Source organism: Pan paniscus, chromosome 5, assembly GCF_029289425.2.
Source record: "Pan paniscus chromosome 5, NHGRI_mPanPan1-v2.0_pri, whole genome shotgun sequence".
NCBI lineage: Eukaryota > Metazoa > Chordata > Mammalia > Primates > Hominidae > Pan > Pan paniscus.
In genome coordinates this window covers 143028001-143051755 of record NC_073254.2, presented here as the reverse complement: position 1 = coordinate 143051755, position 23755 = coordinate 143028001, and the positions used below count along the sequence as shown (strand labels likewise).

General features: G+C 36.4%; 1 protein-coding gene across 1 annotated transcript in view; it reads right to left on the bottom strand.

Moving 5' to 3' along the window:
* CLVS2 (clavesin 2) overlaps window positions 1-23755 on the bottom strand; it is an 81609-nt gene that overhangs the window by 20981 nt on the left and 36873 nt on the right. Inside the window, exons 4-5 of the mRNA XM_003827601.6 lie at window positions 8133-8243; window positions 828-1048 (exon numbers count right to left, since the gene is read on the bottom strand). Of these exons, the coding sequence (XP_003827649.1) occupies window positions 828-1048; window positions 8133-8243 (332 nt within the window). The remainder of the gene's footprint in view (window positions 1-827; window positions 1049-8132; window positions 8244-23755) is intronic.

Sequence of the window (23755 nt, the reverse complement as noted above, 5' to 3'; positions counted from 1 at the left end):
TAGACAAAGACTTGGCAGAGATATTGAAATAGGACCAGAAACTTTGAACACAGTGTTTGAACTGGTGTGTGTGGTTGCTTTCTTCAAAAGAAATCTTACACAGAAATCCAATAAATTGCTTATAGGAGAGTTGCTCCCACAACAGTGGAAATGGGCACTCTCTCTATTCCACCTACTTGGCCTAAGGCACCCCTCAAAACCTTTGGTTTCTCAGGATACAATTTGAAAACCACCAGATTTGGTGACTTCCAAGGGCCCTGCTAGACTGTCTGTGAATTTGGAACAACACTAAGTTGAGGTTACCTCAAATTACTTTATCTTTTCCTTAATTGACAGATAATTGCATATAGTTATGGAATACAATATGATGGAAAAATACTGCATGATCTCACTTATATGTGGAATCTAAAAAAGTCGAACTCATAGAAATAGATAGTAGAATGGTGGTTACCAAGCACTGGGATGAGGCAGGACGGTTTGGGGGGGTGGATGGGGAGATATTCATCAAAAAGTACAAAGTTTCAATTAGACAGGAAGAATAAGTTTGGGAGATCTATCATACATCAGGGTTACTACAGTTTTCAAATATATGATAATAATGTATTGTATATTTGAAAACTGCTAAGAGAATAAATTTTAAATGTTCTCACTATAAGAAAATGACTTTATCTTTGACTCAAAACTCTTAGACATACAATCATAGGGCATAAAGAGTTTTAAAATCCCACCAGAAAAATGTATACAGAAAAATAGAAAGCTTTGAGTTTGACTCAGGATGCCTCTCCCTGCCCTGGCCCAGCCCACTCCCCAGTCTACCTCCAGCATACCTCTTCATGGACTTTGGGGAGAGTTCCTTCTCTACTTCCTTCACAGGCATGCTGTAGGAGTCTACATTGTACTCGCTGTCATCGTCATATTCATGGTCTAGCAGTGTTCTTGCCCATGTCCCCATGTCATAAGGAGGCAGCATTCCTCCAAACTCAGAGGGCAGGATCTCAGGATGAATTAGTTGGTGTAGACTGTTCAGGTTGTTACCATGCAAAAATATCTATAAATGCAAGACGGGAGGAAGGGAAAGACACAGAGGAAACTAAATACCATCTAAATCCTACAGGGGGGATGTGAGGATAGCAATAGCAAATATGAGTTTCCCATGTCTGTTAAAGTACTTTAGCCAGTCATCTACTCTGTAAAACAGGCAGAGCTGGTACTGTTATCCTAATATTTCATACCAAAATCCTGAGGCTCAGACACTTTAAGTAATTTCTGGAAGGTCAGAGAATTATTGGGTAAAAGAGCTGCAACCACAAATTTGGTTTCCTGCTTCATAGGCAGGGACATGGGCAGAATAATATGTACATGCTGATCTGTACATCATCCTGGTGTTAGTTGTGCAAACTTGATGATGTGTATAATGAATGCTGTGAAAACAGACCCTTCTCATAAGGGACTCATCAATTACAGAGCCTATGCAAGTTATTACACCAAAAAGCTGTCACTTGCAAGGCTTTCTCTTTATCATCAATAAAAATAAGAATATTGTAACCACTAAATTACTGTTTTGTAATGCAAAGTGGGTGATGTAAATAACCAAAGTAGATTAGCATCATCATAATGAAAGGCTGAGTGAAGTTCATGTCCCAAAGGACATTATGTTCTGTAATGTTGCCAGTATCTTCTCTACTAAAGATTTCCATACTGACTGTCCAAATAGAAAAAGAAACAATGAATTAAAAATGTAAAGCTGTATGCATACCTTAATCATTTTGTCTATGATTATAGACAAAATGCTCTCCTCATTTTTCCTAAATGGAATCCAGTCTGGCTTTGTCTCTTACCACTGAATGAAAACAACTTTTGTCAAGGTCCTTCTCATTGCTAAATTCAGTATCCAATTCCCAGTCCTTATATATCTTTAACCCTCAGTAGCAATGGGTATAATAGATGACTCTGTTTATTAAAACATTTTCTTCATGCATTTCTGATTTTCTTCTACCATCCTAAATAGTGCTTTAAAAAAAAAAAACTTGAGGCATATTCAAGCCACATACTCAAGATTTGTTTTTCCCTAAACTGCTACCTTTGCTCTTCTTTCATTTCAGTTTCAAAACTACAGATTGGCCTTCTCTGCTACAACACTGTTGTCTCATCTACATTTATATAATATTTATTTCAAAATTATAGTTTATAAGTCACAAAAATAATTTCATTCTTGAGTTCAAGAAGAATAAGCTAACACATTCATATTTGCTTTCTGTACCTTCAGAATCCACTGAAGTAAATACATTGGAAAACAAAGAAAGATTACTCTACAATATCAAATAAAATTAGAAGATGGTAGTTGCCACTTAATAAGCATTTTCAACAAATTATAGAAGAGTAAAAGCAGATAACAGCAGGTCACTGGCCAAAATAGGCAGAGCAAACAGCTGCCTGGAGTACATGACAGGAGGCCCACAGGAGGTGGAAGAGGCCATCTGCCCCAAAGTACACCAGGTTAACTGCAAACTTTACACCTTCCCTCTCCTGTCTGAGGGCACAACAGCCAGTATTTATATCCAGGAAAACACATGTGCACCCCTGTGTTCTTCTTATAAGAAGAAATGAAAATAATTTTCCTGTGAAAGTTAAGTTATGGCACGTGCAACCCTTATTTTATTAGATATATAACTTTTATTTTATCAAATGGGATCATTCACATAAGAAATCTTCTTCAACTCATGCAAGAGTCATGGTAATAAATCCTTGGAGCAGTCAGTGTAATCCTAGCACACTACTTCCTCTCTCTTCTCTAACACTCTGTTGCCTCCTTCCGCAGCATCATTTTCCGCTTTGGCCTTGCTTCCACTTTCACTAAGAAAATAGGACAACCAGATGACATCAACCCACCCACCAGCATCTGTGTCTATGTATTTTGCCTTCACTGCTAGTACAATGAACAGATAAACCCTACAAAGGGCAACCTCTCCACCTGCGCACTAGAATTCATCCTCTCTCCCCTACTCGGTTGTATTTCTTAGCAGTTCTCTCCTGTCTCTCACACATCCTCAGATTTCCTCTCTCTGCTGGATCTTTCCCATCAGAGAAAGAACATCCTGACTCCACTCCCCCAACACAGACACATAAAACCTCTCTCGGCCCTACTTCCATCTCCAGTTGCTTTCCTATTTCTCTCCTTCTCTTTATAGCAAAATTCACCCAAGGAATTGTCTATATTCATAGTCCAAATACTCTCCTCATTTTTCCTAAATGGAATCCAGTCTGGCTTTGTCTCTTACCACTGAATGAAAACAACTTTTGTCAAGGTCCTTCTCATTACTAAATTCAGTATCCAATTCCCAGTCCTTACATATCTTTAACCCTCAGTAGCAATGGGTATAATAGATGACTCTGTTTATTGAAACATTTTCTTCATGCATTTCTGATTTTCTTCTACCATCCTAAATACTTCTTGGCAGTCTCTTTTGCTGATTGCCCTAATATCTTTGTTTGTTTGTTTGTTTGTTTGTTTGTTTGTTTTTAGACAGAGTCTTACTCTGTCACCCAGGCTGGAGTGTAGTGCTGCAATCTCAGCTCACTGCAACCTCCGCCTCCTGGGTTCAAGCGATTCTCCTGCCTCAGCCTCTCGAGTAGCTGGGACTACAGGCACGTCATCATGCCCCGTTAATTTTTTTGTATTTTAGTAGAGACGGGGTTTCACCATGTTAGCCAGGATGGTCTTGATCTCCTGACCTCTTGATCCACTCGCCTTGGCCTCCCAAAGTGCTGGGATTACAGGCGTGAGCCACTGCGCCCGGCCTGATTTTCCTAATATTTTAACTGGAGAACTACTGGTCTCATCTTTGGATTTTTTCTCTTCTTTAACTATATTTTCTCATTGGTGATTTCATTAAGTTCATTTTATTCAGTCAGTGGCTTTAAAATAATATCCCTGCACTAGAAATGTATGTCTTGAATCCAGGCCCCTTTTTCAAACTCCATAACTGTATTTCCACTCTCCACTTAAAATATCCACTTAAATATTCAATGGCTGCTGCAAATTTAACGTGTTCAAAATTGGACTCATAATCTTCCCCCACCTCAAATATGCTCCTCCCTATCTCCAACATCAGTTAATGGTGTCACTATTCTTCCACTTTCTCAGACCAAAACTTTCAACTCAGCCTTTTACTCCCCTCATCATCTCAGTTGTCAGTAAATCTTTTTGGTGCTATCCTCAAAATGTATCCCAAATCCAATCATTCTGATTAGCTCTACCCCTACACCCATAACACAGCTACTATCCTTTCAGGTGTGCTCTTGCATGAGCCTCCTAACTGTCCTCTCTATATCCACTCTTCCACCTACACTCTATTCTCAACAGGGCAGCCAGAATGACCATGTCAAAATATAAGTCAGGTCATATCTTTCTCCTCACAATTCCCCATTGACTTCTTTCTCTTAGCATGAAACTATAAGGTCCTATAAGAATTACTTCTTTGAACCCATCTCATTCTATGCACTTGCCTCAGAACATTTATAACGGATATTTCTTCTGTCTGGAGATTTCTACTCCCAAATGTCCTCATGACTTGTTGACCTACATCCTGCACATCTCTTCTTAAAAGGCCCCTTGTCAGGAAAGCCTTCCTTGGTAAACCTATTTAATACTGTAAACCTGCCCAACCTGGGAAGCCTATCCACTTTCTATGTATCATGTTTCTTGACAGCACCTCCCAACTTCTAATATATCATATAATTTCCTTACTTAAATCATGCATATATTGTCTTGGCAATTCATTAAGTATAATGCTTTTATTTCTCCAAAGCCAAGATTTGTTGAAAAAATATATATTATATGATGATGCTCTTTTAGAACTCTTACATGTTAATTGCATCTCTGGACCAGGCAGTAAAGATGCATTGCAATTGCCCAATTGTTAAGTTTCTACTTTTGGATTTTTCTTTGTTTTCACTAGTTCTGTGTAATAACATCATTTATTAACATTTTACTATTTTTCTCTCCTTATATTTTTTTCCTTCCTCCATTTCACGCAAGAAGTTTGGTCCTTGTTGTTTCCTGTGCCTCTGAATACCTTACAATTCTGAGAATTAGCCTGAATAATACTTTCATTTTTTATTTTACTTTTCTACACTGTGCCATTAAAGAGATTATGCTAGGTGATCTGGAGTGAAAAAGAACAGATGAAAGACTTTTGAGAATCACCAAGGAGTAGAAGACAACATTGGCCATATTGACTAAAAGGAAGAAATTTGTGCCAATTAGTAGGAAAACCTGTTTCCCATCAACTTTTAAGTAGCAGGAGCACAACTATTGACTTGCTGAAGAATACACTAGGGTAGTGGGTTTCATTGGATTTTAGCTTTTGCAAAGATACCCCTTTTTCACAGATAACTTGGGAGCAGTAGGAGACCTTAGTTTAAGGAACTAGTATTGGTTTGAACAATGAGGACATCAGAAGTGGCCATGATGGATGGGAAGTTTGGCTCTGCGTGAAAGACTCCAGATACTGGTGAGCTTTTGAGGGAAAAGGACACCTGTACTAAGGGTGATATTCCCAGCAGCCCAGTAAGTTGGAGACTCAAAGTCAAATTTAATTTAATTTAAGAAAATGAAGCAGGTGATTCTTGCACACCTGAGTTTGTAGAAAAAGATTCACAACTGCTTCTTCAGTTCTCTTTTACTAGTTTTTCAGAACATAGACTTACAGCATCTGAAGCATAAGGTGTGTGAGTAATATTGTGATACTGACTCACTTGGAATATCAGTGAAGAAATTTAATAGCTTTGCACTGTGTATTGATTATATAAGTAGAAATTTAAAGTATTTAAATATATAATTATTTTCTCATATGAAAATTTCCAAGTCATATAATTTTAACTAAAATGGTAAAGTTTAGATACCTTCCTTCCATCTGGAATAATGCTAGCAGTGCATACTTCTAGGTTGTCAAAGCTGTCCAATTCAATTACAAAACCCCAAAACGCAGTGCACTCCTTGCTTCCCAGAATTGATCCTCTTCAGTCTTTTTCAACAGAGCAGAATCATGTTAAAAATCATTTCAGAACAAGTAACTCCTGTATTCAATGACCTTCAAGGGCTTCAAATTTCATTCTGACTGAAAGCCCAGATTCCAGCAATGGTATATGAGTCCCTATGCGATCTGGTACAAAGCAGTCCCTCCTATCCCATCCTCTACCACCTACTCCATCCCCTATCATCTTCCCCCATAGCTCATTCTGCTCCAGCTTTTCTACCTTCTTGCTGTTTGTCAAATACACTAGGTGTGTTTCTACCTAAAGACATTTGTCTTTGCTATTCCTTCTGCCTGAAACTCTCTTTCCCATAAATTCATGTATCCGGCTCTATGATCTGCTAGCTGTGATTCAGAGCAAATTGGTTAACCTTCCAAGCCTCATTTTTCCATCCATAAAATGAGAAAAATAACAATATATACTCCAAAGTGGTGTCGTAAGTACTAAATGAGTTAACTTATGCAAAGCACTGAGAACAGCATGTGGCATTGAGTGAATACTGTATAAGCATTCACCAGTATAATTTGTACTAAAAGCCCCTGCAGTTTTTTTGGATCACTTGATCATCCTTTCATTAAAGCAAATCTTGCAAAAGCACTTGTGAGGCATTTCAATACACTTTCTGGATTCCAAAATATGAATTAATTTAATACTTGGTGGTAGAAACAATTTTTACTATAAATTATAATTGTTTATAGAATTCTTCCTCCTAAACTATTAAAACATTGTCAACAAATTCATTTACAGTAAACCCTCTGTTCACTGATGCTTGATATGAACATGTAATTATTGTATTTTCAGGAGTGCAAATTCACTTACAGTAAGCCCTTTGTTCATTAATGCTTGATATGGACATGTAATTATTGCACTTTTTTAAAATTATACTTTAAGTTTTAGGGTACATGTGCACAACGTGCAGGTTTGTTACATATGTATACATATGCCATGTTGGTGTGCTGCACCCGTTAACTCATCATTTAACATTAGGTTTATCTCCTAATGCTATCCCTCCCCCCTCCCCGCATCCCACAACAGGCCCCGGTGTGTGATATTCCCCTTCCTGTGTCCATGTGTTCTTATTGCACTTTCACACTCACAATAAAGCTTCTACCTGAAGTGCCTTCTAGGTCATTGAGAAACATGGAAAATTATCTTCCATATAGATTTAGAGGAAAATGTATTTTGCTGTGGAACTAATCATTCGAAAACTGGGAACAGCACCAGGAAGTAAAAATAGCTCTATACATGGGGCTGAAATATTTGGGTTTGTATACTAGCTCTGCAACTTTTCTTCTGTGTATGTGAGTAAGCAGGTTAGTTATCCATTCCAGGACTTAGTTTCTTCAGCTCTAAAACAGGAAATAATGGTTACTAAATTTACTTTTCAGAGCTGTTGCAAGAATTAGTGAAATGCACATCAAGACGTATTTTAATAAAAATAATATGTTCAGTATTTACCTTGTGCCCTACACTGTATTAAATGTTTTACATAAATTATCTCAATCTCAGAAAAATTATTTTGTTTTGTGCACTTTGACTATCCTCATTGTTAGATTAAAGTGAATTTAAAGAGACTTCAAGTAACATATAATTTAAAGAAATATTAAAATTTCCACACATTAGCATTCTTTTCAAAATGTGTGACTGATCATGATAATTATTGTAAAAAATTATATTAGATACCACAGATTTCACTACATTCATTGCGGTACATACTGTGAAAAAAACATCCACTTACCAGCATATAAAATTATAACTTTTGTTTAGACTTTACTTCAAATTAAGTGCATCAAAAACACTATAGTAACACGGCATAAGAGTTTTTTTTGGCCTTTAAATTGAGTCTTTAACATACAATGAATGTGCTAAAATGTCCTCCTTTTTGTGAGCAAGTAGGAGAGCTAGCTTTTAAATGCTTCTTTCACAGATATACTGTTCCCAACCACAGAATCTGGAAGAATCTGAAAATGTCTTCTATGTTGATTTCTATACAATGTAGAAGTACATTTTACTATAGCTAACATTATATACACATTATGCATTATAATTCATTGGATGGCGGAGGAGAAAGGATTAAAAATCAAAGAAAAGAATACCCTTTTCCGAGTTTTCTCCTTCAGGAAAGGCCGGATCACGGTGTACAGGGCATGGATATACCATGGTTGATTAACAAAATGAATTCCTCCAAATCGCGCTGGGAAACTATCCTAGAGTAACATGGAGAAAAAAACAATCAAAATATGCTTTAATAGACTGAGAAGGTTTAGGAAAGGTTATACGGTATACAAATTTGTTCTTTCACATACTTAGATGAGATTATCTGTGGAGTTAAGGAGAGAAAAGAAGAACCTTACCATGTTAAACATTGTACTTTTCATACAGTAACTGAAGCAATGTATAATAAATCAAATCCTTCCCAAGAATAGGTTCTTGATAAGAATTTCAGCATTTTTAAGAGGGTCGTAGTTTAAGCCTATAAACTGCTAATAGTCAGTACAGGCCAAGAAACAAAAACAAAAGTCATTAGAGATTTGTCAGATAATGAATCTACATTCTATAAAGGTTTCATTTAAATTATTTATATTTATATTAAAATCTATTTTTTAAATAAAATATTTTATTAAATCCCTATCTAGTCATCTACAGTGTGAGCAATGCCAGACACAAAACTCATTTTATTCTCTTTATCTTATTATTTTATCAACTTAGTTATAAACATTATCTTTTCCTTATTTTAACTACAAGAAAGTAACATGCTTAAGCAAAATAAAAATGCAGAGTTGTACTGTAAGAAACTTAAGGATGTATTTTGCTAGGTTAAATGAAAATCGAATCTCTCTGATCTCACTCCACAGGAGGAAAATGTAAAGCCAGCCTCCTCCTCTTCCTACCCATGATTAAATAGGTACAGCCCTAGCCCATTCCAAAATATGAAGGGAACCCTTAACCCAAATGAATGGCAACATTTGACACTGCACTTGAGTATGTTAATGATTCTACATAAATGGATCTGATCCTTGCTACTCTTTCAAAATTACACGTTGAACTCACTACAAAGGTCTTCTTTAAAAAGAAAAAAAAAACTAGCCTACTAGAAGTGCCTCTGAAGTGGCATCATAATACTCGGCATTCTTCTGAATTCTATTTAGAGCATGAGCAGGAAGAAAAGAAAAGTAAAGGAACTAAAATAATTGTATGTTTTCAATTTAAATGTTCTCTTGAATAAGAGTCTCTGGTCAAAGACTTGCAGGGCATAACCCCATAAAAATATTTTGTTTTTATTTTGGACACTTACGAGCAGTAGTGAATTAATCTAGTATTTGCATATTGATTTGCAGAGCTGCCAAATTTCATTTTGCAAAGCAACTTCTACCTCTGAGAATAATACCCTATAAAGCAATAGTAGTTCAACAAATAATAAAATAGCTTCAGGTAAAACTTTTACTTTTTATGCCAGTGTCTTACTTCTTTTGTAAATATGTGGTTTTCATTCATTGAGAGGTTATTATAATAATAAAATGAATCTGAATACAGGCATAGTATATTTTAAAGTTATGAAATATGTATAAATAAAAAGAAGATAGTATATACCTAAATAAGAGAATACTAAGACAAATACTCATATATCTTATTATTATTATTAATAATTATTATTTCACCTGGATATGGGCGTCATAGAGAGGTTTCCTTACAGGTTTGCTGGCCAGCAGGTATTTTCCTAGTTTAATGTTTCCCTAAGAATGTAGCACCTATAGGAATGAGGTCTCGCATCCAGTCCCCCACTTGCCCTCAATGTGTGCAAGCCTAGTCTTTCCTCCTGAGCACCCTACAATTCAGGCAACCACTCACTATTCTCCAAAGTTCTAGGTTCCTGTAGTTAAGAATTTCCTCCCAGCCTTCACCTGCTCTCCTGTTTTTCTCCTGTAGATTTTAGTGTGTGCTTGGCTTAGAAGGATTTGTCTCACATTCTTGAGAGTTCAGCAACGCACGTGGAAATATTTTTGTTGTGATGAAACCAACATCTTGGTACTTTATGGCAAAAAGATCTTTAAAAATTGTTAACCTGCTGCACTACCTGAAGCAATCTCTAGAATAAAACTAAAGGAACACCAGCTATTAAGCCAAAAGTCTTGGCTCAAGTGATTATTATTATTTTTATTTTTATTTTTTTTGAGACTGAGTTTCACTTCTATTACCAGGCTAGAGTGCAGTGGCGCAATCTCGGCTCACTGCAATTTCCTCCTCCCAGGTTCAAGCGATTCTCCTGCCTCAGTCTCCTGAGTAGCTGGGACTACAGGCATGCACCACCACGCCGGGCTAATTTTGTATTTTTAGTGGAGACAGAGTTTCACCACGTTGGTCAGGCTGGTCTCAAACTCCTGACCTCAGGTGACCCGCCCACCTCGGCCTCCCAAAGTGCTGGGATTACAGGCGTGAGCTACTGCACCTGGCTGGCTCAAATGATTCTTAAACTTTGAGAATCACAAGAAGGTCATGCTGCTTCTTCTCTCCTGAAAAACATGAACATGCAAACATATACACATAACTTGCACACAATGCAATGTCATGGGCTTTCTTGGACACATCTTTAGATATACTTGATCAATACCCAATCACAGTTGAGGCAGAGTGAAAGAGCAGGGAAATCTCTGACTTTGCAATCAAGTAGATTTAGCTTAAAATTCTGGCTTAGCGTCACCTGTCATGCATCAAAGTCCAAAACAAGAACGTAGCCCTTGATTTCTTTCTTTCCCTCACTGTGATCTTCCTCGCTTCCAGTCATGCCCAAGTGCATGTCATTTTCCTGCCTCCCCTTCACTTTTGTGGTCAACATGCTGTTTTACGGCTTGTTAACTGTTCTCTCCCACACACCTACTGTGGCCTTCCCTCCCTTTGAGTATAATCTGGTTTTACTAATCCCTTAAGACTTAGCTCCAAAAACATCATTTCCAGGAAGCTTTTTTGATCTCTTCTCTCACTTCTCACTCATAAAAGCCCACTCTCTGCCATCACTAGCAAAACCTGGGTCCATCACTGCACTTGCCATATGACCCTGAAACTGTCTCTTTGTCTGCGTCCACTATTAAACCGTGAGCTCCTTAAATGCAGAGGTTACATGTTCTGTAGGTCTATTGGTGCCTGGCCTGTAATCCATTTCCACTCACATCATCCCCTACCCTATAAGGTGGAAATGGAAGGTTAAACATAGCCTTCTAAATGGGAGAGTTCTGCCAATGAGATGTACCTGAGCAAGATTTAAGGGATCAAAGGGAGGCAGCAGTCACCTTTTTGTTGCAGTGGCAGCTGCTAAGCACCTTATTAGCTGAGAGATTGTTTGCAGCAATGTCTGAACCCCACCTTCCTCTTTCTCCGTGTCACTTAGAGGTGAGAGGCCTCCGGGACAGCAGTAGCCAATGTGGGCACTAGTTTCTTGACTCTGAATCACTTCCACAGGGATGTGGCCTCAAAACCAAGGATTCAGCTGTAGTCCTCCTTTAACTTCCACTGCCCTAGGTCTTCCAATGAGGCCCTAAACACTAACTCCCTGTATTAAATCCGTTTGTTCTTGAACTATCCAAAGAGATTTCTGTTTTGTTGTACTGAACTCTGAGCCAGACTGTGCCTCATTCATCTTTATATTCCCAGAATTTCAAAAATGTGGTGTGTGTGTGTGTGTGTGTGTGTCCCAGAAGAGGTAGATAAATGTTCACTGAGTAGGCCTAGATACAAACTATTTAAGTAAACTATCTTCTCTGATTCACAATTTCCTTATCTGTAAAATGGGAACAACATTTAATAGGATTACTGATCACTCACAATATCTGTTAATTATTCAGCACACCCTCTAGATACAGGGTTACCATATTAACCACCAGCCCCATCTTACAAATGTGGAAATGACCATGGAGGAGTGAAAGGAAAATAAAATGTCAGGACATCAAACTCACTAAGCCAAAGGGAAAAGTTAAGCTTGGAAACTGAGTCACACAAAAAACTACCTTTGCTCCTAAATAGATAGCTGCAAGATAGAAGGCCACATAGCTTCCCAAGTGGTCTCCCTCATCCTGACAATCTAAATTAACAGCTTATCTTCACAGGTTCAGGACAAAGAAAAGACTAGAAATCATCCCTCTACCAGCCGAGACAAATGCAGATTTACCAAGTAGCAGGAGATGAATGCATAATTGACTGTTCTTCTACACCCTCCCTTCACACCTAATATGTAGATTCAGTGGGCAGCTAATCAAAGCTTCACAAGAATGTGACCCCTTATCTCACTACTTATCCTCCCTTGTTTTTTTTTTCTTTCCCCTTTCCCTCCTGCCCACTCATCCCTCCTTAAGTACTGAAGTCCTCAAAATGCTCTCTGGAAAAAAACACAGGCCATAGATCCTACTGTGGCTTGGGTCTCCTTTTCCCAGGCACGTCCTCAACCTTGGTGAAATAACCCTTTAAATTGATTGAGATCTATCTAAAGTGCCTTTGGTTTTACAGAGGTAGTTTTACACTGTGGTTTAAGCGGCAGTTGTTTGACCTACAAAGTACAAAGTAATAATAAAAATCACAATATACAATATGCCAATCATTGACTTGCTGGCTACACAGTTCTTCACTGGAGACAATGAAATAGAATGGCCTGGCAATCAGGAAGAGTGCAGCCAAGATGGGTTGAAAAAAGGTAATAAAATTTCTAACTTCCAAATGGTTTTGCCAATTCACCTGCTTCCACTCCTTTGTTTTTCTTTGAGCAAAGCACTTTGTGCCTAATGCAAAGACTGACTTGCCTCAATGCTTCAATTAATGGAAAGTTGGATGTCATTTATGGGGTAAATTAATTGATATGTATCATTATATGTGTGTGTATGTGTATCAGTGAATTATTCATGTATTTCTAGCAAAAACATGTTTGCCTCACATATCTAACTATTCAGAAAGAAAAAGTAAAGAATCCGAACCATAGCACATTATTCTAACTTTTAAATAAATTTTGATGAAACACAAAAATGATGTGTTAGGATAAATACTATTACAAGTAATATTGTCTGATTTATGAAGAAAATAAAACAGTATAATTTCTGGTACAGTCAATCAGGATACAGTTTATGGCTCCAAATGAGAGCAAAATGAACTTTTCTATGAGAATTAAATCCACAACTTTGGTCACAAGTAACACTGTCTAGGGTCCTAAACCAATCAGTTGTGTTAATATGTGTTTTCAGTGTGAACATAAGCAGAAATCGTATGTGTAATTTACTTATTTAAAATTAAATCTATCATCCTTTAAAATATGTTTGTTTAATCACTTTCTTGTACTTTTTTGAAACATTTAGCTTCAACTACTATAGGCCCCATAGCAAAGGGCATATAGTGATAAGGTATAGCGCCCAGCACCTAGAAATTACATGTTTAATTCCATAACTCTACCCATAAAATTATACTAGGACCTAAAATATTGCATTAATCCTACTTGACACTAGGAATACACTATGTGTATAAATATAAAAGATACTTACTCTAGACATTTTCAATACAAAAAAAGTATAATTTTAAAAAATCACTCATAATTTTACCAACCAGAGGAAGACACAGTACTCTAAGAATCTTGATGTATGCGCTCAAGTTTTTTTCCAAGTTTTATATAGATGATATGAAACTTGATGTACCTGTCTGGAATTATGATAATAGTTATTGGTAATGGCTCAGAGGTGTACAACATATATAATATCACTGTTTCTGAAAGTGATTTGGTTTAGAGAGTAGAAGTGATTTTGTGGCAGTTGGTATTGCTAATTCTCTCAGGAACATCACTATTAGCTTCCTTCAGATGTGTTTGAATTTAAGTTTGGTCTGCCTTAACATGCTAACCACACTGTGATTCCCTAAATATGACTTTTGGGGGTGTCTTTTCTAGATAGTATAACAGCATTTGGATACCTTGTATCCATTTTTTAGAATGTTGTATTAGCTGTTTGTATACAGGTCTTATTCATCTTCTAGAAGGTTCTGATTCCTGAAGAAAGTCATGCTTTTCCCAGTTCCAAATCGCTGCTCATTATCACTAGTGGACAGACAGATCCAGGCAAGCCATTCACTTGCTTTCCTGACGAAAGCAAAGATTTTTACCAAAACATTCCAACCAGTGTCTTCTGCCAAATTGAGAAGAGACAGCCAGGAAACTATTTAATTACCAGCTAATTGGAATGTCTTTTTCTGTGCCTCACTTATAACTGGTAATGAGCCATATTTGAATGAATGGATTGAAAACAAAAGATTTCATCCTTCATACAGAGATAAGAGTTTAAATTGGGATTGTACACTTGACAGAGGCAGCTCCACCTCTGTCCACTTAACTTTCATTCCTCATTAAAATCTCATGCTGCCCTGGCACACACACAATAAAGGAAATTGATTAGATGCAAGGAATTGTGTAGAAGCCAAATTTCACCTGAAAAAAAAAAGTAGTTAGTCTGATATATAGGAAAGCAATAATAAATAATATTTTTTCTTACCAAGTTATTTAACACTCAGGAGTTTGCCATCAGAGAAAAGAGAAAAAAAGATAATTGAATGGCTTGAAAAATGAATAGTCAATTCCTGTTACGGGAGACATCAGTCTCTAGAGATATACAACACTGTATTTTAAAATCAATGGTTAGAAAGGGTTTTTACTTGATGAGCATTCTCTAAAATGAAATGCACATGAATCACATATTCATGATTCCTTAAAAATAGTGTCTCAATTTTAATAAGTGTTTTAAGAAATAATATGGATTTACCATAATGAATCACTTAAAATAGTGATTAAAATGATACAATCATTTCCCATTAATATGTGGCTTTGTAGGTAACTTTTTTTAGAATATTCAATTTTTGAAATACGAATATATTTTGAAATAATTGTGCCCTCTCAGATGCTAAAATCTTAATTCCAAATATGCACTAGAATGTAGATAACTTTTTAGCATTAATTTTTAAATTGAAAATTGATGTTCTAGGTTCACATCTAGATACTTTACAGTATCTCTTTAAGACCCTCAGCTAAATGCCAGCTATTGTTTAAATTTTCCATCATGAATGTAATTGTGTCAACATGTATTTCTCTTAAGTGTAGTCAACAGAATATGCTCTATCCAAAGGCATACATATCCTTTCTGCCATTACTATTAAAAAAAAAATCATTTCCCCATTCTACATGTGTTAATATTGGCTAAAGAAGACTTCACAACACTGTGACTCCTAGAAAATCTCTCTTTTGCCCTGTCACTCTCCTTTAAGGGAATTCAGTTCCCATTATAGAGATCTGCAGCTTTACTCTGTTTCATTTCTGTCTGAGGGTGTTTGTTGTTATTGCTGTTTTAAAGTTAATTAGAGATAATGCCCAAGTGACATATCTTCTCGGTGCACACTACTAGAAAATCTGCCATGGATTCTTAAGGTTTTACAAAATTGTGTTCTTTAAACTGTGGGCGGGCATTTACTGTAGGGAGAACAGGTCTCACACTAACATTTTGAAGGCAGAAGGATTTGGCTGCATTGCTTTGGTGATTCTACGATCACTATTTATAGTTTGGACAGGGAGAGTTTTCAATTTCTACTCAAGATGACTGGAAGGAATTTTCCCTGCAACTCAGATCTATCCTTTTATTAAGTCCTTTAAGTTTTTCTTTATGCAACCTGTAGAGGAGCCTATCAGACAACATCATTTCACTTGGGCATTATTTCTAATTAAGTTTAAAAAACAACGTGGTGCTCAGGGCTGCTCCAGTTTATGAAAATGCAGGCCCATACAATGGCATGAGTTCCACTTGTTTCATACAAGATAGCACACAACTGTCACCTGCCTATGGAAAAATGAGAGTTTTGTGATGGTCTTATCATTATTGTAATCATAATGTAGACTATCATTTCCAAATTTTTAATTTTTTAAACTCTGAAAAAAACTGTATGAATAGTCCAAATATACAATGAATAACTTCATTTCCTCTTTTGCCACTTAATTATCACTTGTAATTAACAATTATTTTCTTTTCTTTTTTGAGACGGAGTCTCACTTTGCTACCCAGGCTGGAGTGCAATGGCGCAATCTCGGCTCACTGCAACTTCAGCCTCCCGACTCCCGAGTAGCTGGGCTTACAGGTACCCGCCACTATGCCCAGCTAATTTTTGTATTTTTAGTAGAGACAGGGTTTCACCATCTTGGCCAGGCTGGTCTTGAACTCCTGACCTCATGATCCACCTGCCTCGGCCTCACAAAGTGCTGGGATTACAGGCATAAGCCACTGCGCCTGGCGCGTAATTAGCAATTATATATTGATTCCATGGTGGGGAGAACACAATGTTACTCTTTTTTTTTCTTTTTCTCGTCTGTTTTGAACACATGTACTGAAATAATCTATAACATTCTTGACTCCCAGATTCCAGTAATAAATCCACTAACCTATTAGGCAATGTGTCTGTATCAGCAAAGGTATCCCTGCTTTTCAGTTTCAGCCATATACCCAGAATTACCAAATAGAGCAGAGGAATTATTATGGGGAAAAAACCTACAGGAGTATATTATGACTATATGCACAGGGCCTCTGACATGTGTGGGCCAGACATGATTAGGCTATCTCAAAATCTGAGGCATATTCTAATTATTGACAAATCATTCTTTTGTTACAGTTTTTCTATGCCTACAGTTGATCACTTGGTGATGCCTAACAGCACTTCAGATACAACCCACCCCCTGCCCAAGCCTGGACATTAACATAACATACGATGTTAATGTATTTGTATGGATAGATCTCTATACCAGGATAAAACTCTCAGCTTTGGTGACTGCTGTTTTATTAGTGATTCAATGACATCAACTTTGCATATGGAGTGAAATGTCTGAGTCCTGAGTACAGTAAAATATAGACAACTTAAAGTAGAATACTATATAAAATATTCTCCCTTGAAAGAGGGAGTTTTACATAGCTAAAGAGCTAATTTTAACCTGGCTACCTGTTTCTCAAAGTAAAACCAACACTAAAAACTAATCTGTAACATGTTTAGTCATCATAACTGAATGGGCAAGAAGATCTCTCTTTTGTGAGCAAAACATACATGGCCTTCTCACCAGTTACCTTTTCTGCCAGAGAAGGCTGATAACAGATGGAAGCAAGTCATAGCCACACACCTCAACAGGAAGACACAGGGCTTGTTTAAGTCAGCTGCTGATGGTGTGTGCCTGATACAATCAGGAGTAAAATAGCCTAGAGAATGTGACACAAAGTCATTCTCACACCACCTCGCAGTCTAGGAAGCACCAGTCTCAATCAAGTACAACAGCAGGAGAGAACGCAGAGCAAAAACTACCGCCTTATAAAAATATGTTCCTAAGTCAGGCTCCTTTATTAAAACTAAATGCACAGTAAGGGTCACAAACAACTGTGCCACTTTTAATCAAAGGAGTGAGTGTATTAATTTTCTATGAACCGTATTGAGGCTTGTAGCTCCAATTTGTCATCTGACAGCAAAAAGGTCTTACTATTACTCCAGCTAGTATATCAATAATGGATTGGGTCTACTACTTGACTTTCAAGCTACTTTAGATAATACACATTTAGAAGTGCTGATGTTCTCGTATCTAAAATTGCCAAAAGGGAGGTAAGTGGCAGAATGTAGGCTAGAGAAACTGAGAGGAAAAAATTACAGTAAGAATCAGGCTAAAGTCTTTAGTGGATATTCCAGGACACTTCTGCCTACATCAGGCATGTGAAACTAGCCAAGATTGAATTTAATGATGAAACAGTGCTGCGAGGGTTTGGCAAGACAGGAACTGTCATATTCTGAGGAGGGGCCATATATTGGTAAAATATTATTGAAATAAACTTCAAAACATACTTGTTATGTCCGTAATGTTGCTTCCAGACATCAGTTATAAGAAAATTATCATTAATTTGGGCAAAATGTTTTGTGCAAGAATGTTTATTTCATTTTTACATTTTGTAATTAGGAAAAATGTTGGAATCAATTTAAATTTACTTCAGCAAAAGAATATGTGGATAATGTGTTTATAATATGTAATATCAAAGAGCCAGTAAGCGGCATTTTCAAAGAATTCCTAATGACCAAAAGAAAAAAATCAATATACAATATTAGGTTAATAAATTAGGAAAAAATAATTTATTTAAAAAATAATGTGAAAGGCTTGGAAAAAACACATCAAAATATTAACCTGATTAAATTTGTGTAATAGTAGATGACTTACTTTATTCTTTGTACATTTTATATTTTGCAAATGTTCTGAAATGGCCAATGTACTGTACACATGCATGCATGTATACACATTTACAAATATGTATAATAAAAAAATCACATCCTTTAAAAAACTTGGCACAAAGACAAATTATATAGCACTGTAAGCATTAATTAAACTTAACAAATATTTACTAAGACTTACTCAAGGATAGGAAATGTAAGGGGAATGTGAATGAAGTAGTATTTACCTTGAAGGAGTTTATATTCTGGTAGAGAATAAGTAACATAAAGCAAGGAAAGATAACTTCCATAAGGTGTTAAGAGGCTTAAAGAAGAGAAAGAATGAGAGATTGAAAAGTTGGAGGGATGAGGGAAGAACTCACAAAAGAAATAGCATTAGGAATGGATCTCAGGAGTGTCAATAAGAATCTGGTAGAAGAGTGTCCCAGGAAGAAGGGGCAGTAGGAACAGAGACAAGAAAGATCAGGCCACCTTTAGGATCCAGTTGTCAAAACTGTTTGTCTGGAGTTGAAATCTTGGCAGCACAGCTGAGAAGACAATGTGGAGTCTACCTGGATAGTGCCAGCTGTCTCACAGAAAGGTTTGTGCATATCTTAAAGGCACTGGGTATTCTTGAGAAGGGTGTGACCTAGTTTTTCTTTTATAGTTAACCCTTTGGTATGACTCAGATTTGGGCTCTGGTTACCCTGCCAGTACTGTGCTTTGGGAACATTGAAGCTGTGCTGCGGGAACATTGATTTAGTAGGGGCATGTGGCTTGGTATAGAAACTTCACATTTTAATATTTATATTTTAGTGCAACCAATTTAATGTGGAGACACTGAGTCACAAGTAAAGAAAAAACAGCAGTAGCAAGTAGAGTTTTAGTTTAGTTTATTTTAGTTTAATTTAGCTTTTTTAATGACTAAGTAATGTGTGAGACAGACATCCATATACCAGGTTCCCCCAATTCACATCATGGCCACCTAAATCTGAGTTAAGGCAGTGAGGGTCAGGGCTGGGTAAGCACTGAAGTCAGACTTGAGAACTGATGGAGATATGAGTGGAATAAGGGTCATAGGTGTCTTTGGTGCACATTTCTTAGAGCAGAAGACAGTGATTTTATGTTTTGGCCTGCCAAGGTTGTTTGCTAAATACCTGCAAAATTCTCTACCTTACTTGATTTCAAGTAGAGAGAAAGTGAAGTTGGAGATGTCAAGTCAAAGCTGTTAGTACTGGCAGGGTAACCAGAGCCCAAATCTGAGTCATATCAAAGGGTTAACTATAAAAGAAAAACTAGGTAACCATGTTGAACACATGAGTGACATGAGGCTCTACAACTTCACGAACAATTGTATGCAGAGGGGATGTGGGAGAGAATAGCTGAAAGCAGTTTGCCACAGTTTAATCTGGGTTAGTTGAGAGACCACTAATTTTACTAGAAACTGAAAAGAATCATATTTGAGAGAGTGATGTGAATTTCAAGTGTCTGTAGACCACACACATGAAGATGTTCCTGAGCTGGGATAGCTCAGGCCACGGTAGAGATGTAGAAAAGCAAAAACACAGAAAAAAAAATAAAAAATAAAAGATTCATGAATACATGTAAAGGCATTTTTAAGTGCCACAGTAATCTGTATATTTGAAAATAATAAGAATACACATTTTTCTTTCTAATTTAAGTTATTGACCAATATCATGGAGTTGGCTCGACTAACGAGTTGGAGAGAAGAGGGAGGTTACTGAGCCAGAGTGATGATTTCCAATCACTTGCCAGAACGCTTTTAGCTCTACCACCTCCTTTCAGAACTGTGTGGTGTCCATATGGATTGTGAGGCAGTAGATTATAAAGATAGCTTGAGAGGATCTAAAGATGTTTCAGGCACATGTTCTTCAAAAAAGCACACATGAACAACAGCAAGACTGGGGCTCAGCATGTAGGCAGCCCCTCAGTCTGACAGTGCTGATGAGGAACTCTAATTCTGTCTCTAAATGTTTCCTGAAAAGGTGAAGGGAAAAGGGGATGGTACCTCAGTTTAGCTAATCTAAGAAGATCTACTTCCTCTTACCTGTTAGTTTTATTTAACACAACAAGAAAGAAGCAAGCGTTCAGCTTGGGATCATTACCCTCTTTTCAAAATCCAGAAACACTTAATGAATGTACCTCTAAACACAAAAAAGAACATCTAATTCAATGCTTCAAAGATTTTACTGAGCTTTTCTTGGATTTATTACAAAAAATCTTACAGAAATTTATTAATTTTGGTTAATTGGAGTAGATTCTAATTAAAACACCGGGAAATTCAGATGGCCTGAGTAGAATTCTTTCTCCTTTTGCTTTACCCCCTGTGACTTTATTGGAAAGTAATAATCACCCAAAGCAATTCTCTAGAAGTTTTATTTTACATTGCTACAAAGTTCTCCAACAAATAAAGCTTCTCAGGAAATAATATTCAACAAGTTGTTGAACCATCATGCAGTTCATGGGAGTGGAGATGTCAATGATTAGCACTTACTGTCTGCCCCTAGCATTATTGTGCATTCAATGCTTCCATTCCCTCAAATTTTACAATGGAATTGGAGTGTTTATACTAGTATTTGGTCTACTAATATGCATGTGGAAGATATGCAAGCATCTCTGTTTGTCCAAGCGTACACATCAGGACGACCACACACATCTACAGTCTTTCCTTTCACAATCTCAGTCATATAAAGAAAAAATGTCCATCCCAGCCACATCACTGTTGCATAAAATCCTCTAGGAAGAACAGGTCTTCTGAATAAAGAAATGTTCTTTCCAACAGTTGTTGTGTATATGGGTATGTGTTTGTGTGGTTAAGAGACCTCCCTAGCTTCAACTTTTTCCTTGAAATGTATGAGTACAAGTGAAAAAGATTACATGCTTTGCCTTTCCACCCACCCTTGATACCTAACTGAACAAAGCAATTCTGAAACTAGAAAAAAAACCTGGTTCAATAACCTGTTTTACAGAACATGAGAATCTGACTGCCACTGGGGCAATGCAAGTCATTTCAAACATGGAAGTATGTGAAATATTTATGGTATTTCAATCTTCATCTTTTTTTTTGAAACCTAATCTCTACTTTTTAGAATAGATAGTGTAGCTCAACTAGGTAGATTCCAGAGATTTTTGAAGACAAAATATGAGACTTTTTACCTAACATCTTCATCTTCAACACTCTAACCGACCTCATCCATGTAGATTGTCATTGGATCAGATTTTGATAATATTTCCTTTTTTCTACCATCTGTTTCCCATTCCTTGAACATGAGTCTTATATGTGTTCATGTTTGTATGGGTATGTATGTGTGTACCCAATGGTAAGTTCCATTTTAAGATTTATGTATTAATCCTAAAAAAATCCTCACATTAAAAAAAAATCAAAAAACCCTTCACTTGTAAAAGTTAACAAATAGGTAGATTTTACTTTGAAGAATTCTGCTTTTATCCTTTTTATTCTCTCTGCCATATAGATTTGACCAAAAACAAAACAGTAATAAAATACCCTACTTCTTTTAATGATGCAAAACAAAAATGCTTTCTGAAGATAATGTCATGGTGTTCTTCAAAAGATATAATAAAATGTTCTTTCTTCTCATTCAACAAGTATTTCTTGTGCCTGCGATACTCTGTATTGGCACAATGCTGGTAATGGGGTGCTGACTGTATATTTTTACTTTTCACCACTCAGAAAGTACCTGAATCTATCTATTGATTTATTACTTTTTTTCATTTTGAAATAATAATAGACTCACAGGAAGTTGCAAAAACTGAGCTGGGTGTGGTCCCATGCACCCCTTGCCCGGCTTCTCCCAGTGAAATTACTAGAATAACGACTAAAACCAGGAAATTGACAGTGGTACGATCTGTGGAGCCTGTTCATATGCCACCAATTTTGCAAGCACTCATTTGTGAATGTGTCCATGTATGTACTTCTAGGCAATTTATTATCTATGTAGCTTTGTGTAACCACTACCACATTCAAGATACAGAAATGTTCTATCACCACAGGGCTCCTTCATGCTACCCCTTCAGAGTAACGCTCAATCTATCTGACCTCAATTCCTAATCCCTAGTAATCATTAATCTCTTCTCTGGCTCTGTAATTTTGATGGATTTTGTTGAGAATTTTATGTACATGATACAGTATGCTGCCTTTTGAGATTGGCTTTTCTCACTTACTGTAATGCCCTTGATATCCACAAAAGTTGTTGTGTGTATCAATAGCTTTTTTATTTGTTTTTCCTTCTACTGCAAGGTAGTATTTTATGGTATGAATGTATTACAGCTTTAACCATTCACCTATTTTAGGACATTTGAGTTACTTCCAGTTTTTGGCTATTATGAATAAAGCCACTATAAATGTCTGTGTACAAGTTTTTGTGTGAAAATAAGTTTTCATTTCTCTGCATTAGATGTTCCAGAATGCAATTGCTGAATCATATGGTCTCATGTTCAGCTTTACAGAAAACTGCCAATTGTTTTCCTGATTGCCTGTACCATTTTATATTCCTACAAATAAGGAATGAGAGAGCCAGTTCCTCCTCATCTTTGCTAGCCTTTACTATTTTCACTTTTTAAAAAATTAAATGATTTTGAGAGGTATGTAGTGATATCTCACTGTGGTTTTAATTGCATTCCCTAATGGCAAAGATGTTGAACATCTTTTCATGTGCTTATGTGCCATCTGTGTCTCTTCCTTGGTGAAATGTCTGTTCGTGTGTTTTAACCATATTCTTATTGTTTTTTCACTGTTGAATTTTTAATGATTTTTTATATGACCCTAGATAAAAGTCTTTTGTCAGATATGTGGTTTGCAAATATTTTCTCCCCATTGGTGGCTTATCTTTTCATCCTTTTAACAGGATGTTTCACAGAGCAAATTTTTTTTTAATTTTGGTGAGGTTCAATTTACCAATTTTTAATTTTTTGATTATGCTCTGGGCACCAAGTCTAAGAACTCTTTGCCCAGCCATAGATCCTAAAGATTGTCTCCTATTTTTTTCTAAAAGTTCTACAGTTTGCTGTTTTACATTTAAATACATAATCCATTTGAATTAATTTTTGCCTAAGGTTTGAGCTTTAAGTTGAGATTCTTTTGTTTCATTTGCCTGTGCTTTTCCAATTACTTCCAGCAACATTTGTTGAAAAGCTATATTTCAACTGTTTAATTGCTTTTGCACTTTTCTCAATTATCAGTTGGACATATTTGTGTATGTCTATTTCTGGGTCCTCTGTTCTATTGATCTATGTTTATCCCATTGTTAGTTCCACATTCTAATATTTATCTCTCTAATATTATTACTGCTATATCAATTTGACAAAAAAGAACAAAATCTTCTTTTCACTATGTACATTAAAAATATCTTTCAAATATAATCTTATGTTGTTCTCTAAAAGGTAAAGTTGATTTTTAATAAAATAATTCATTATCCCCAAAGCTGACAAATTATCTTGTCATTTTAAATCT